A 15,513-nucleotide genomic window follows, 5' to 3' on the forward strand; every position below is an offset into this window, starting at 1 on the left:
TCTGCATGCAGTATTCAAGATGTGGGCATACAATGGATTTATATAGAGGCAAAATTATATTTTCTGTCTTATTAGCCATCCCTTTCTTAATGATTCCCAACATTCTGATAGCTTTTTTGACTGCCACTGCACACTGAGTGGATGTTTTCAGAGAACTATCCAAATGACCCCAAGATCTCTTTTTTGAGTGTCAACAGCTAATTTAGACTCCATCATTTTATATGTAGAGTTGGGACTTCAGACCATTTCTCCACATCATTTTGAATTTTAATCCTATTCACCAAAGCACTGGCAACCCCTACCAGCTTGGTATCGTCCACAAAATTTATAAGCACTCTCTATGCCGTTATCTAAATAATTGATGAAGATATTGAACAGAACCGGACCCAGAACTGATCCCTGCAGGACCCTACTTGATATGCCCTTCTAGCTTGATTGTGAGCCACTGATAACTGGTGAACCCACAGAGTCGGACAACTACATCAGCATAGGTGCCCTCAATCTCCTACTGAAGTTGTTCCACTTTATATGACTAGTTAAATATTAATGTGGGCAGAGAAAGAATGAATGATTCTATGTCCCAGTGGTAAGAGCACTCATTTCAGAGGTGGCAGATCCCTATTCAAATTAGGCATCTAAATACTGTTTAAAAAGTTAATGGCTTAAACAATTAAAAATATTTCTTTTAAGTGGTTAACCAATCAAATGGCTGAGGCTGATCCTGCCAGCCAGCCCGCACAGCTGGGGCTGCTCTAGCCAGGGCTGCTCCAGCTGGGCGGCATGGCTGGCCCCACTCCACTGGATGGTGTGGGGCCAGTGGGGCTAGCCAGCCAGCCCAATGGTTAATTATTGTCACTGTTTTAAAATGTACACCTTATTGCCAGCCTGAAGGTGTTTAACTTCAACTTCAAGCTATTGGATCATGTTATATTGTTCTCAGCTAGATTGAAGAGCCCATTATTAAATATTTGTTCCCCATTTAGGTACTTACAGAATGTAATCAAGTCACCCTTTAACCTTCTGTTTGTTAAGCTAAATAGATTGAACTCAAGTCTTTCACTAGAAGGCATGTTTTCTAATCCTTTCACCATTCTCCTGTCTCTTCTTTGAACCCTCTCCAATTTATCAACATTTTTTTTGAGCTGTAGACACCAGAACTGGACACAGTATTCCTTGCAACGGTGATACCATTGCCAAATACAGAGTAAAATAACCTCTCTACTCGTTGAAATCCCCATCTATGCATCCAAGGATTGCAGTAACCATTTTGGCCACAGCATCACACTGGGAGCTGACATTCAGCTGATTATCCACCAATGTCCCCCAAATTTTTTTCAGTCACTGCTTCTCAGGCTAGAGTCCCCCATCCAGTAAATACAGCCTATGTTCTTTGTTCCTAGGTGTATACATTTAGCTGCATTAAAACACATATTATTTGCTTGTGCCTAGTTTACCAAGTGATCCAGAGTACTCTTTATCAGTGACCTGTTCTCTTCATTACATGAATGTTTTGATTAAGTAGACTGCATAAGAATTTATTAATTTTTTCAACAATTTAACACTAAATTAAAGTATTTCTGTGAAAATTAACTTTTAAGCAGTATTATATGTGTGTTGAATGTCTCGGCTCTAAGTTCAGGCTACTAATCTGATCTAACCTGCACTAAAACATATTGCGTGCAGCTGACCAGAGGTTGAAAATAAGAGCTGAGCTTCTACCTAATGTTTCTTTGTAAACTCCAGCAAATGGCAGAAATGCCTCATGTTTCGCATCTGTGGGAGCATATTATGGATTGACAGAGGCCCCCACTGCCACCAATACTAGTACAGCCTGGAATATACACCTCTACCCCGATAACGCTGTCCTCGGGAGCCAAAAAATCTTCCGCATTATAGGTGAAACCACATTATATCAAAATTGCTTTGAGCCTCCAGAGTGTGCAGTGTCCCCCCCCCAGAGGACTGCTTTACCATGTTATATCCAAATTTGTGTTATATAAGGTCACCTTATACTTGTATCAGGGTGGAGGCATATTACCCACAGTACTGCAGTAGGTCATTGGGATTAGTACTGACTCAGAGAAGAGTGCCCCCTCCTGAATTAGTAATACCACTCACTTCCTGCAGCCAGCAGCGGATTATGGCTAAACAGTAGCTGGAGCCACCAAAACTCTGGGAGACCCCCATAGCCTGGTCTTCTTGCTCAAAAATTGACAGGCAGATGGAAGAATCACCTGTGCGCTACACGCTTGTCATCTTCTGCTCTGCCATTAATCCACTGCTGCATCTGGCTCTTCCTAATTGTGAATTACACAAATCCTGCAAGAATCCACCTCTGCTTTTAGCACCGTGCAGGCTCCCAATCCTGGATCTGAGCCTGCTCATCTGGAGCTATCAGGGAACAAGTCACCTATTAGTTATAACCCCAGCGATGTTTCGTGCTCTTGGTTCTGTCACCCTGCGCACGGCACGGGGACTGCGGTGCAATATCGTGCTGGATGGCTAGAGAGAGGAGATGGCCTTCTCGGCGGGGCTGGGGGAGAAGCGACAGGCTTCTGGCAGGGGTGGGAGTGGGGCAGGCGCTGTGCTGCGGCCGGGAGCAGAGCCGGGCACCCCTGTGGAGGGACATGGCCCGTGCATGACGCAGCAGGAGGCGCTGCGCACGCGGCGGGGGGCGTGAGGGGCCTGGCTGGGGGACGTTGAGATGACGCAAGGCAAGAGGCGGCAACACGCGCCAACGGCAGCCTCACTGGACGGGGTGGGGCGGGCGCTGACGAACCTGCCGGCCCCGCCCCTGGGCAGGGCGGTAATTATGTTCTGGCCCCGCCCCTTGACGGCGGGTGCCCCGTGCGCAGGCGCAGGGTCCCGGCTCGCTGTTCCCCTCCCCCCAGCCATGGCGGCGCCGCGCGGCGTGATTCGGGCCCTGCACCGCGGGACCCTCAGCCAGGTAATGGGCCGGGCCCCTCCTGGGCTGGACTCGCGCCCCCCCGCCCTGGGGACCGCACCGGGCACCGGCCCCACGCTGCGCCCCGGCCGCTCCCTGCCCCGAGCCGGAGCCAGAGGTGCCGGTTTGTTTCCCAGCTTGGCCCCGCGCCCCCGCTCTCTGCCCCGCATCTCACCTCGTCTGGCCCCGCCCCCCCGTCCTTCCTCAGCTCCTCATCACAGCTCTGCCCCCTGCCCTGCATCCCCAGCCCTCTGCGTAGCACCACAGCCCTGCCCCTCCCTCTGCCCTGCTGCACCGCGGTCCCACCCTGCATCGCCCCACCTTTCTGCAGCCGTGTGCCGCAGCTCTGCCCCGCTCTCTACACTGCTTCCTTGCTCTGCATCTCCTGCCTGCCCCGCTTTACCAGATCACCACCTCCCTGCTGTGCTACAACAGTGCACGACTGTAGGGTCATGTTCCCTTCTATTTATTGTAAGAAAAAAAAAGTCAAATTTAAGTTAGGTTTAGCTGGCACATGTGTGAGCTAAACCCTACTTTACACTCATCCACTGTCCCTAGTCGAGACAAAGCTTTTGGCCTTGTCAGGACTAGGGAGAGCTAGTCCAGTTTAGCATGTTTAAGGAAGATTACTTTGTCTCAGTGAGACTCTTAAAAGATATTCACTAACATCACATCATGGAATCCTAGTCTAGACAGTATTTGGTAATAGTTTTTCTCAGGATGATGGGGGGCCTGACTTTCTAACCTTTTTTTCCATTGTTTGCTGTGTTTATATGTGAGTTTTAGAACTTTTCAAAGCAAACCCTTTGGGCTGAAATGTATCAACCCTCTTCTGAGCCCAGACATAGAATAGTTGGAAAACTGGTAAACTGTTTACGGCAAAGTTATGTGAATCAGGCTATATGGGAATAATTCAGTTTATCCAGAAGTATGTAGTGTAATAAGATTTTTTTTTAACAAATATTACAAGGTTTTACCAGTCTTCCTCATGTAGAAGAAATCTTTTTCAAGACAGAGCTCACAAATGTTATGAAGAAATAGGTCCCTGGGGCCAGCTGCATTGGCTGCTGCTCGGGCGATCTGTGTATCTGTCCCCAGGGCTGCTTGAACAGCTAGCCCCGGTGCCGGCTGCTTGGATGGCCCTGGGATCAGCCACACTGGGTGCTGCAGAAGTCACAGAGGCCGCAGGAAATCATGGAATCCGCAACTTATGCAACTTCTGTGACAAACGTGGAGCACTACTTGTGCTAAACAGTCTGTTACATCTTGTATTTAGCTGTGACACTCTGAGGGATGGTCTACACTTAAAATACATCAGCGTTGCTGTAGCACTTAAGTGAGGGGTCTCCAAAGCAGGGAGAGGAACATGCGGGGGGCACAGCTGGACCTGGGGGCAGGGGAAGGGAGTACCACCCTGCCCCCATGTCTGCTCTGATCCCACCGCAGTCTGGCTGTGGCTCTGCTCCTGCTCCCACCCCCAGCCTTGGCCTCTAGCCATAGCCCTGCTCCCAGCCACACCCCCAGCTGCATTTCCCCCCACCCCCCAAGCTGGAGCCGCGCTTCCTGCTCTGGGAGTGTGGGGGGGGGTGCAGAGAGGGGTAAGGTGGGGCGTGACCCTCAAAAGTTTGGGGACCGCTGGCTTACGCGAAGATGCTCCTACACTGATGGGAGAGCACTCTCCTGTCAATGTAGTTAATCCACCTCCCTAAGATGTGATACCTTTCCCCTGCTGATATAGCGCTGTCCACATGATGGTTTAGGCTAGTATAATTATGTTACTCAGGGGTGAGCATTTTTCACAACATAGTTATGCTGACCTAATCCCCTGTTTTAAGGTATAGGTCTATAGTGTAGACCAAACCTAAGTAAGTTTCCCATACCTGAAGAAGAGTTCTGTGTAAGATCGAAAGCTTGTCTCTCTCACCAATAGAAGTTGGTCCAATAAAAGATATTTCCTCATCCACCTCGTCTCTCTAATATCCTGGGACAGATAGACACAATTACAACTACACTGCATATATCTCTATATTAGGGAACATTTTTAGAAAATTTTAACCATTGCTAATACTGGTTTAGATCTGTTTGTATTAGCAAAATTGAGAACCATAGTGTAGATGGGTCAGTGGCTGCTGCTCGGATTGTTAACACTGTCGGACCTTGATTGAGAATGGTTATGTGACAGTGCTAAATAGATTGGTAACAACAGAATTGATGTTAGCGTGGCTTAATTAAAACCATGTGGTTTTGCATTATATCAGTAGAGGGTGGTTCCTGCTGAACAAGAATTTTTCACCTCTGTGGAATAATGTTAGATAAAAGGCCACTAATCCTAAAAATAAATTAAAAATCAAAATGTAGCCTATACTTAAGATTGCACTGAGTTTTAATTATATGGAAAGTTTGAAGAATGTGACAAGGTGGAGTTAAGGTTGTTTAGATGCTCTGATTTGTAGTGGATGCTACACTGGGGCCTATCTCATTCTTCTTGAGAGTGCAGAGACATGAGGTGATGCAGTGTTTCTGGGTGAGGTTGGAAGTTGGAAGTGGCAAAGATCTGTTTGATCCCAGACCATCCCATGGGGGCCAGTGCAGGATTGTTTAATACAGTGTAATTGTCATGTTTTTTTTCTAGGCCAGTTTTAAATTACTTGAAATGTGGCTTCCTTAAAAGACTGTATGCAGAAGAGCTTGTACATGATACTCTACCTGAGTTTTCTTTTTTATTACTATTATCCTTCTCCTAATTTTGTGCCTTTGAATTGTTAGTGTTGAGTTTGCTCCTAGGCCTCTCTTACCAGTCTTCTGTTCTGATATAGTGTATTGGATAGCTTCACAGTCATTTGCTCTAAGGATTGAATATCCCTTTCAGATATCCCTTAGGATAACGATGGGCTGCGCGCGGCCCATGGGCTGCGCACGGCCCATCAGGGTAATCCACTGGAGGGCCACCATACAGTTTGTTTACATTTGCACAGCTGCCTGCAGTTCACCCTTCCCGGCCAATGGGAGCTGCAGGTGGCCATGCAAATGTAAACAAACTGGTGGGTTGCCTGCGGATTACCCTGATGGGCTGCAGGTTGCCCACCACTGCATTAGGAACATTGCCTAGGCCAGCATTAAGCATCTGCTCTTTTCTCACTTTCAGAGGTCAGAGTGAGCCAGTATGTAGCAGTACAATGTACACTTCTGAGAGCCTCATTGAGTTCTGTGGCATTTAAGCTTTCATATAATAGTAAGTTACAAGAACTAGCCTCGTTTTTCGGACAGAAATTATAAAATCATAGAAATGAAAGGTCTTTGAGGTATGTACTAACCCTGTTCATCTCAATGGCATGTTAACAATGAAGTATGACAAATGGTCAATGTTAACTTCTCTAGGTGATCATTTTAATAGGAAACACCCCTTCATTCTGGTGCTTGGCAGGTCTTGGTTAGAGTCCTACCTCTCATTCCCTCTCTCGCCCGTAATTTAATCTCTTTGTTGAGCCTGATGTTAAACTGACAGTCCTGGATGCTGAATTTCTCTGTAAATATCCCCAGAACAGGTTGTGATTGTCACCGTTTCAGGGTTAACTGCTCCTTCTGACTCCCCCCACCCCTTCATCCTTGAGGATATCCATTTAAAGTTTCAGGCTTCCAGTGGTCACCTCTCATAGACAGAGACCTGTGTGTCTCTCCCTCCAGACTGGGAAGTTAGATTTGCAGTCCCTCTGCACCTCACTGTGATTTTCTCAGCAGATGTGACCAGGTTCCAGCACCTGGCGTTAACCTTTCTCCAGGGGCTACAGCCATGTATACCAGTTACCAAGCAGCCTTCTCAGAATAAAATTATTATGGAGAAAACATATAAAACAACAATATAAGTTCCTATACACATGCTAAAAGTTTATCCCATTAATCCTATGGGATCCTAGTAAGCCACAGTCCTTCCAACCCTTCTGCAAGGATTGGGGATCCTCCTTCTTGAACAGAGGGTCCTGTCTGTTTACTGGGTCAGAAAAAAGGCCCTGTGTCCCAGACTTTTGGTATAACTCAGCCTGTTTATACCAAAAGCCCTTTATTTGTTTTGTGAACCAATATATGCAAACCTCTCCGGGGGTGATACTGCTGTAGAGTAGTTTAGTCTCAGTGACTCACCTTAGTCACCCCCCTCCCCACACACACAGGCCGTTTTTAGTTCCTGAAGGAGCTGTGGTAACCCTCCCCATGGAGTAGTATGTAGTCATACATAAACCATGCATACATTTAGAACACTGGTCCCCAGAGATACTGCCTGGGCTTGCAATATCTGTCAGAGTAATGTGTGTGAGATTATGAACTCTGTGTATGCATCTTTATCAAGCTGCAAACTCCATTTTGAATGTGCAACTTGTTTGCCTTCTCTGTTGTCCTTTTACTTCCATCTTGGGCTGGAATTCAAGGGATAGTTGCTCAGGCTGTCAATGGAGGACGGTTAAACCTTGATGGTCTTCTATTCAAATAGAAACACCCTACGCAAAAGACTATCTGCTACCCAGGAGAACTGGTTTATCAGGGGGAGGTTGCCTGACAATAAAGTCACCTGGTAAACGTCTGTGTTCACCTGTTGAAGCTGATCTGTGTGGGTGAGTGGGTGGGGGAGTCATCACACAACAGGAGACTGGAAGGTTACAAAAGGGCAGGAGCTGCTCTATTCTGCACCTCAAGCTATTTTCACCAGACCAAGCTGAAGAGATCTGCTGCTGCAGAAGCCTTGATGAGTGAGGCAGGGGAGAGACACTTAAGGGTTGGGTGAGCTGATGTAAGGGGCATTTCATTGAGGATGCTTGTTTTCTAAATGAATTGTGCTTTCTCTTTAGTAAAGAGTGACTGAGTTAGAAAGACTGTATTTTGCTATTTGCTTCCTGCAACCAGAAGGCTCACAAGGTATTCTGGGAAACGTTCAAGAGCTGCTGGGGAGCCTTGAGGAAGATGGCACGAGTTTCAGGACCTAGCAACTGGACTGTGGAGTCCTCATTGGCATCAGATGCAAAGTCTGCACCTGGAATGCACGCATAGAGATCCAAAGGCAGGGACAGTACCTAAACTCATCTTGCAGGAGCTGAGCCCAAGTTATGTGTCTTCAGCGTTTAGATCCCCTCACAGCTTTCTGTCAAGTCTGCCAGAGGGGGAGCTTGGCCAGACTTGTGACAAATACAATGGGGCAGTGGAAAACTTCCTCCAAACTGGCCTGCCCTCAGAGAGCCATCTCATGGGGTATGTCAAGAGTAGAGTGTGTAGTCCTGTGTTAACTGAATTTAATTGATAATTTAGTTAACTCGAGTTAACTAAAATATGATTGATTATAAATGCAAGTTGAGACACTCCACAGCCCTTTGTTACAGGACACCAAAGTTGTTGGTTTACCCTCGGACTCTAAGGTTAGATGAACAAACACTTGTGGAATTGACTTTGTTCTCCTGTTGTAACTCAAGTTCAGACAAACCTGAAGACAGGTCAGTTAAGTCTCCTTGGACCATTTAGCCCTTGACCTCAGCTGAGGTTGCATATAAGAGGGCTGATCATGGTGGTTTTTAGTGACATGAGCATCTGTTCACTAGGAAATGGGCTGTCACTTTTCCCCTCTATTCAGACAGGCCAATGAACAGCCTTCAGGCGCCTCACTTGTTTCTGTTGGCTTTAAAAGATTTACCTAATACCTGTTAGCCAGAACAAACAATACTTGATTCACCACAGGTGTCCAGCTTGAAAGTGCTCCCCAATCTCTGCTGCAAGAAGGAATATTTTCTATCTTTGACCAGTCCCACACTATTACCAACTGGCTGCCACAAGGGTGGGGGGATTCTCTGTTATTCTTAGCCCCCAGCTTCTATTTCTGTGAGTTCTTCGAAGGCTTTGCTGCTGTTTCTCTGAGCTTTTCTAAGCAGCGGAATGAAGCTGACCAGATTATTAGTTTCACTGATTCCCACAGGACTTAGAATAGCAGCAGGGTCAGTTTATAGTACTCTGGTCAGTTTTCATGCTGTTGCACCTGGTGATTAGCAGCAGAGGTAGAGCCACATCAGTTACAACATTTTGTGTTTAGACTATAAAGGCTATACACTTATAATTTGCAGGAGTGGAGTTTCAAGCACTGAGGGTAATTATTTGCTTTTTATGCTATCTTCACACTGGGCTTTTTCTGCCACCCTGGAGAGCTGGGTCTCCTACTATCTAGGATTGGGCATTTGACCACTCCAAAAATAGCTGGTCATTTGACCAATCACATATTGGTCACATATTGTCAAATAATGTCAAAAAATGGTCAAATATTTTAAAGCATTAATTTATTAGAACAATAACGACAGTAACAAAAAAAGAGTGAGACTTTATGGTCTCCAGTAGGATTAGCCTTGTGTACTTAAGCCTAATAACAAAAAAAATTATGAAACAGAATTGTTTTAACACAGAAAAATGTGTAACACAATGAAATTAAGATTAAAAAATGAAAGAATGCTGCAATCAAAAAGGGAGGCAACTGCTTATATCAGGATATTCTTGCTGGAGTATTTGACAGTATTTGGCTCAACTGGCCAGTCAATTGACTGGTTTGCCAAGCCTAATCTTGTCCAGTGGTAGCACTTAGTATCCCTCGTAAAACAGAGATCCCACTATTTTAGAATTGACACTAAGATCTATAATTGTCATACTCAGCACCCTTCCCATGTACACACCTCTTGTTCCAGCAAATGCATTCTGACATTTATAAGGATTTGCATGGGAGGTTTTGGAGAGTGTAGTGTCTTTTGTGATGTAGACCATTGTCCAGTAAGATCCAAGGTGAGAGCACCAGCCCTAAAATAGGATTATTTGAACTTTCCTCTCCAGAGGATAATGCACTTGTCTGTCTGCACTCCAAAATCTGCCACATTTTCCAGTTCAGATGATCTGGAAACTCTTGCTTTCAGGTTCTGATGTGTGACTGTCCCAGAGCTAACACAGTTCATTGTAACTCCCTTTAACATGTGACTTTTCACTTACTGTTCCAAGTAGTTAAACAGCTGCCATGTTCCACCTCAGAGGATGCTGAATCATAGGGATTCCTGTGACTATTTTGTGTGTAACATTAAACTTGTAGATAACTTTGGGATTCTTCAGGATAGAAGTGTGGCTATAAGATACTTAATAATCAGGAGAAAGTGAAAATTTTGGAACATTTATTTGGTGGTGGTGTTGGTGGTGGTGGCGGGGGGGAGGGGGTTAAGATGCTTTCTTATATCCAGGAGAACATGCTCACATTGCTGTGTTGCATTGTCTTTTCCTCCAGGAAGTTAGAGAAAATTACAGCTGGCATTTGGGATACACCTTTGCCACTACTCTATCAGCCTGTCTCAAGTTAGCAGTTCAGGGGACATCTGTTTTAATGAAGAGATCATGCTTATATGCAGCAGTTCATACTAGAGAGGCTGTATTCAGGAAATGAAGATTTCCTGTGTAATATCCTATATTTCTATATAGCTCCCTTTAACCTGAAGAATTCCAAAAGCACCTTGTGACTTTAAACTGTAATATACTGCTTAGATTCTTAGACTTAAAATTTTCCAAAGTGCCCAAGTCCCATTTTCAAAAGCGACATAGTCACTTAGGCCTGCGCTACATAGCGGGGGGGCAGGTCAAACTAAGATACGCAACTTCAGCTATGCTATTCGCGTAGCTGAAGTCAAAGTATCTTAGTTCGACTTACCTGGCCGTCCTCATGGCAGTGAGTCGACTGCCGCGGCTCCCCCGTCGACTCCGCTTACTCCTCCTGCCAAGGTGGAGTACGGGTGTCAATTCGGGGATTGATCTATCGCGTCCAGATGAGATGCGATAAATTGATCCCTGATGCATTGAGCACTACCCACCGATCCGGCGGGTAGTATAGATGTACCCTAAGAAACCTAACTCTCATTGAAAGTCAATGGAACTAGGGCCTGGCCTACACAGCGGATCTTAAAGCACCTTTCTACTGGTGTAACTGTCCACACTAGGGAGTTGCATTGCTTTGATTATTGTTTTCTAAACTCATGTTGTTATAGTTGTACAGAAGTTGTGCAGATAATCCCACTAACTTTCAATGGGACTTGTAGTCGTTAAGATGCTATTGAAAAGGTGTCTATTGCTGTGAGGCCTGAGCATCTTCCTGTAATTATTCTACATAAACATCACTGCCATGCTTGAGATGTAATTGGGCATCAGTTCTTCGGTGCACAGCAAAATTGCAACAGTTTACGACAGGAAGAGAAGCAGAATTTTGAATCCATCTGAAAATGCAGGGGGAATTTAGTGAGGCAGGATGTAATATGAGTTGAAATTTCACCAGGATGCTGCTGTTAGTGTCCCAAACCTTACAAAAAGTGCCATAGGCTCTTTAATAACCCAGTGTGGTCAGATTCTCAGTTTTGCATCCCCTCTGAGGACTGATTTAAACAAGCTGATTAACATGTTCAGTTAAGTTAAGAAGAAAAAAGCTTCAAGTAATTTCTTCTTGTTCAAAGGATTTTGCTTGTTGCCTGGCCCCGAGAGTTGTCTGAGAAGCCAGCATTTCACATCAGTCAAGTGTAGACCTTGAACTGATGAATTTGCTCTTTTACCATCTGGATACAGTAGAAGGGATGATATTTTTGCATTGGCTTACTGGATCCTGTCCAGAAAATAACATGTCTTGGGCATCAAAGAGCTCGATTAGAAGTGGTGCCTACCCATTGGGATTGACTTTTTTTTTTTAAAACATAGCTATGAGACATCCTGGAATGAGATCAGAGTTGCCAAAATTTATGATTTTTCTCTTTTGCCACCCCTAAATATTCACTTACGCATTCAAGCGTATCTTGGAGTTAAACCTCATTGTGTCTTTAAATGAGGTCACTCCTGCCTGGGTAGCAGAACCAGGAGGGATGGGAGTGGGGAATCGGCTTTGTCTCCTTGTAAACTCATGCACAGCAAGGGGTGGGGGTGGGGACCAGAGGTTAGAGTGGGACCAGCTGCTCTAGGGCCTGGGATCATTGCAGGGAGTGGGAAATGGAGGGGCTAGAATGAGAACGAGGGCAGGTAGGAAACCCTGGGATCCTCCTTCCCAACCTGGGACCGCCTCCATGCCGGCCAAGTCTTAGTACCTCCCCTCACTCCCCCTCCTGTCCTTCTACTTCTGCCATCCCCTGACTCCTGCAGTGCACCATGCATTTAAACAGAAGGCTGTGAACATCTCTGGGGCCTTAAACTTGTTATAGTCTAATAATGGATGCCCAAACTTTGCCATACTGAGTATTGTGTTGGTAATTTGTAATGAACCTATACACCAGTGATGGGGCAGTCTGTGGGCCACCCGTGGCCCGTCAGGGTAATCCACTGGTGGGCTGCGAGACAGTTTGTTTACATTGACTGTCTGCAGCAGGGCTTTGGAGCTGTGCTCCGGCTCCGCTCCAGCTCCAGACAAAAACCTGCAGCTCCCCTGCTCTGGAGCTGCTCTGCACTCCAGCTCTGGGCTCCGCTCCAAAGCCCTGGTATGCAGGAAGTGGCATGGGCCGCAGGAATGTGCTGGCTGCTGCTTCCCGCAGCTCCCATTGGCTTGGAACGGCGAACCGCGGCCACTGGGAGCTGCGGGCGGCCATGCCTGCGGATGGTCAGTGTAAACAAACTGTCTCGCGGCCTGCCAGCAGATTACCCTGATGGGCCGCATGTTGCCCACCACTGCTGCAGGCCATCCACACCAGACTTACATAAAACAGGGCAGATCGCAAATGGCCTCTCATCTTTCTGTCAGAGGAATGGCTCATGAAGACTGCAGAACCAATCATGTGATGCTGCTTGGCTTAAGATAAATAACAAATAAGACTGACTTTTTCATTAGATGCACTTTGGCCACCCTAGTCTTATGGGAAGAGTCCTGTGGATTTTAAATATCTTAGAACTCTGTTTGGAGGCACACTGTTAAATACCCTGGCACTCAGTAAGGATGGAATCCACATTTTCACCGGTAAACTAATAGTTTTCTTTTAAGTCTACCATTAGTCACTGCGACAGTAAGGAAAATATGGCTTCCACTTTTGCAGCAGCCATAAAACCAACTGTTAGTTGTGTTGGTGTCTGTTAAATATTCTGATACATTAAGTGTCTAGATGTGAGAGGGTGCTAAGTTGAATTGGTAGTTTCTTACCATGTTTTAAGTGAATGCAGCATTAGTGAAAATTCTTGGATATACAGAAGTAGAGATTGAAGAACTGTCTATCTGAAGAATAGGTCCAACACAGAAAATGAAGGTGAAAACCTCCCATCTGCCTGATCTCCACTAGGGAGCTTCAACCCCAACCTAGATTGAGCTTCTTGAGGGGCAAATGCAACTTGTGTCTTTGGTGTGTTTGTTGAGATTTAGGCCTGGTCAACTTTAGAAAAGATTTTAAAATCTTAGTTCAGTAATGTTGCAACACGAACTATGTTGATTAAGTAAAGGTTAAAACAGTTTAAATATGTCTATGTGCAGGGCTCACACTGATTTAATTAGTTCCATTTTAAATCCATTTAAATTAGTATAACTTTTTTCTAACTTTTCATTGTCATTTCTTGCACAATACTTTTTGGCTTTGTCTACACTGGAAAGTTGCAGTTTTAAATTAACTGGTATATTTTAAAACAGTACAACTCTATAGTGTGGACATAGTTATACTAGTGTAAAAGTACTCTATATCAGTATAATTATTCCCATATGGAAAGTGAAAAATTCCCTTGCTGTAGTATTTAAAGTGTATTATGGCTCCCCCTGACCCTGCCTTTCTGTCTTCAGTTAGTGGATGTGTTCCTCAAAGCCCATTGGTTACCACCTTTTTCCTCCTGCTTCTGCAGCCCTGATGGGAGTGTGGAGGGGCTAGGAGGAGGGTAGAATCCGTAGCTGAGTGGCAGTGAGGTGTTCCCAGGACGCCACCTTCTATCCCCCTCATTGCCACCACTTCCTCAAAACACGAGAGGAATTCACTGACTAAAAACTTAGGGCAGAGTTAAGTTTGACCAGCAGCACATCATACCCCTCCAGAATTTCAAATGAACCTATATTTAAACCTCTGAAAACCAGGAAATGTAGAGTTAATGTACGTACCATCCCTGCCCCGTAACAGTAACTGTGCATTCTCTGTGTGATGCCCCAGTGCGACCCTTCAACAGATATCTGTGAGGACACAGCACAGGAATGTGATAGGAGGAACTGTCAGAGCGTGTCCTCACTAAGGGAAAAGTTGTATTTAGGGCAGGCTAAGTGGCACCAGCAGGCTATGTCTGTCTTGTGCTCAACTCTTTCACCCGCTTTTCACAAACCATTCAAAAATTAGTAAATGTTACCATCCTTTGACCCCGGTCCTGATGGCTCTCTCTGCAACATACCTGCACCAATGTCTACATTATTGTGTATGCTACCAGACTGATACAGATCCGCATGGCAAGAATAGATTTTATGCTCCTATGCTTGCACAACCTGCATAAATTAGCACAGAAACGACGGGTCTGTGATCCCTTTTGGGGGCACTTCTCTCTCCTGCTACTGCAGTGTTAGTTGTGTCCACTTGCTGCAAGTAATCCCTGTACCAATCAGTCCTGCTATCTGTCACAAAGTGAAGTGCAGTTGAAGTGTATGTAGATGAATAAGAGAATGCAGTTCTGTGTGACGCAGCATATCACTTAAAATGAACCATTTACTTCATACATTGAGTACTTGCCAGCTCCAGGTTTGAGGTGGGGCTGTTTATCTTAAATCTTTCTTTCCAGGTTTTCAGAGTTTCAAGTATAGGTGCATTTGGCATTTTGGAAGGGTACAAGGCACTGCAGGACAACCTTACCTCTACATTAACTAAGTTTTTGGGCAGTGCATTAATATAGTTTCTTAGTGCATGTCTATATCCAAAAACTTGCGCGGAATAAGTCTTTAATTAATTACATCAATGCAAACCCGTAACTCTGAATGCACTTAAATCAGTTAAACTGGTATAAATGCAGTTTAATCTTATTTTAATTACCAGATTAAGCTAAACCAGTTTGAGTACATTTACCTTAGGAGTGTGCACTGATGTAATTAAATTGATTTAGTTACATCAGCATGATGTCTAAACCAGCCCTTGGTTTCCCTGTTTCTTTTAAAAAGAAAGTGAAACAAATGCCTATACCTGATGATGATAGCACTTCAGGGGTCCCAGTTAGGCTTTAAAATGTATACGTCAGTTGCAGGGGTTTAATGAGGTGGGGTAAATTCCTACCTTTCTTACTGCTTCAGATTTTTTTTTTTGGTAAGTCTGGGTTAACAGGCCAGCATATTATTTAGAAAACAAAAGCTTTTTATTTGCAAAATATTAATAAGGGAAGTAAAAAAATTATGTTCAGCTCCTAAATATGCAAGAGTTCATATTTACAGCCAGAGAATTTCTCCTGTCCTTGAAGATGAGGAAAGTTTTTATTTTGTTTTCTTCTCCAACCCCCTGGGGAAGATCTTACTTATGTTTGATCAGACACTTACAATGTCAGGCACTTTTCTTTTGATTGTATTCACTTATGTATTTTTCTTTCTTCCTTCTGACACTCTGGTTTTCAGTCTT

At 44.8% G+C, this 15,513-nt stretch overlaps 1 protein-coding gene across 2 annotated transcripts in view; it reads left to right on the plus strand.

Annotated features, from left to right (window-relative positions):
- Positions 1 to 2,875: 2,875 nt before the first annotated feature.
- Positions 2,876 to 15,513, plus strand: part of WARS2 (tryptophanyl tRNA synthetase 2, mitochondrial) — an 85,776-nt gene continuing 73,138 nt past the window's right edge. For both annotated transcript variants that reach the window (XR_007769061.1, XM_050921411.1), the window contains exon 1: positions 2,876 to 2,947. Coding sequence is in view for 1 of the 2 variants with exons in the window: in XM_050921411.1 (XP_050777368.1) it covers positions 2,894 to 2,947 (54 nt within the window). In the remaining variant the exon portion in view is untranslated. The remainder of the gene's footprint in view (positions 2,948 to 15,513) is intronic.

Source organism: Gopherus flavomarginatus, chromosome 1 (genome assembly GCF_025201925.1).
Source record: "Gopherus flavomarginatus isolate rGopFla2 chromosome 1, rGopFla2.mat.asm, whole genome shotgun sequence".
Lineage (NCBI taxonomy): Eukaryota > Metazoa > Chordata > Testudines > Testudinidae > Gopherus > Gopherus flavomarginatus.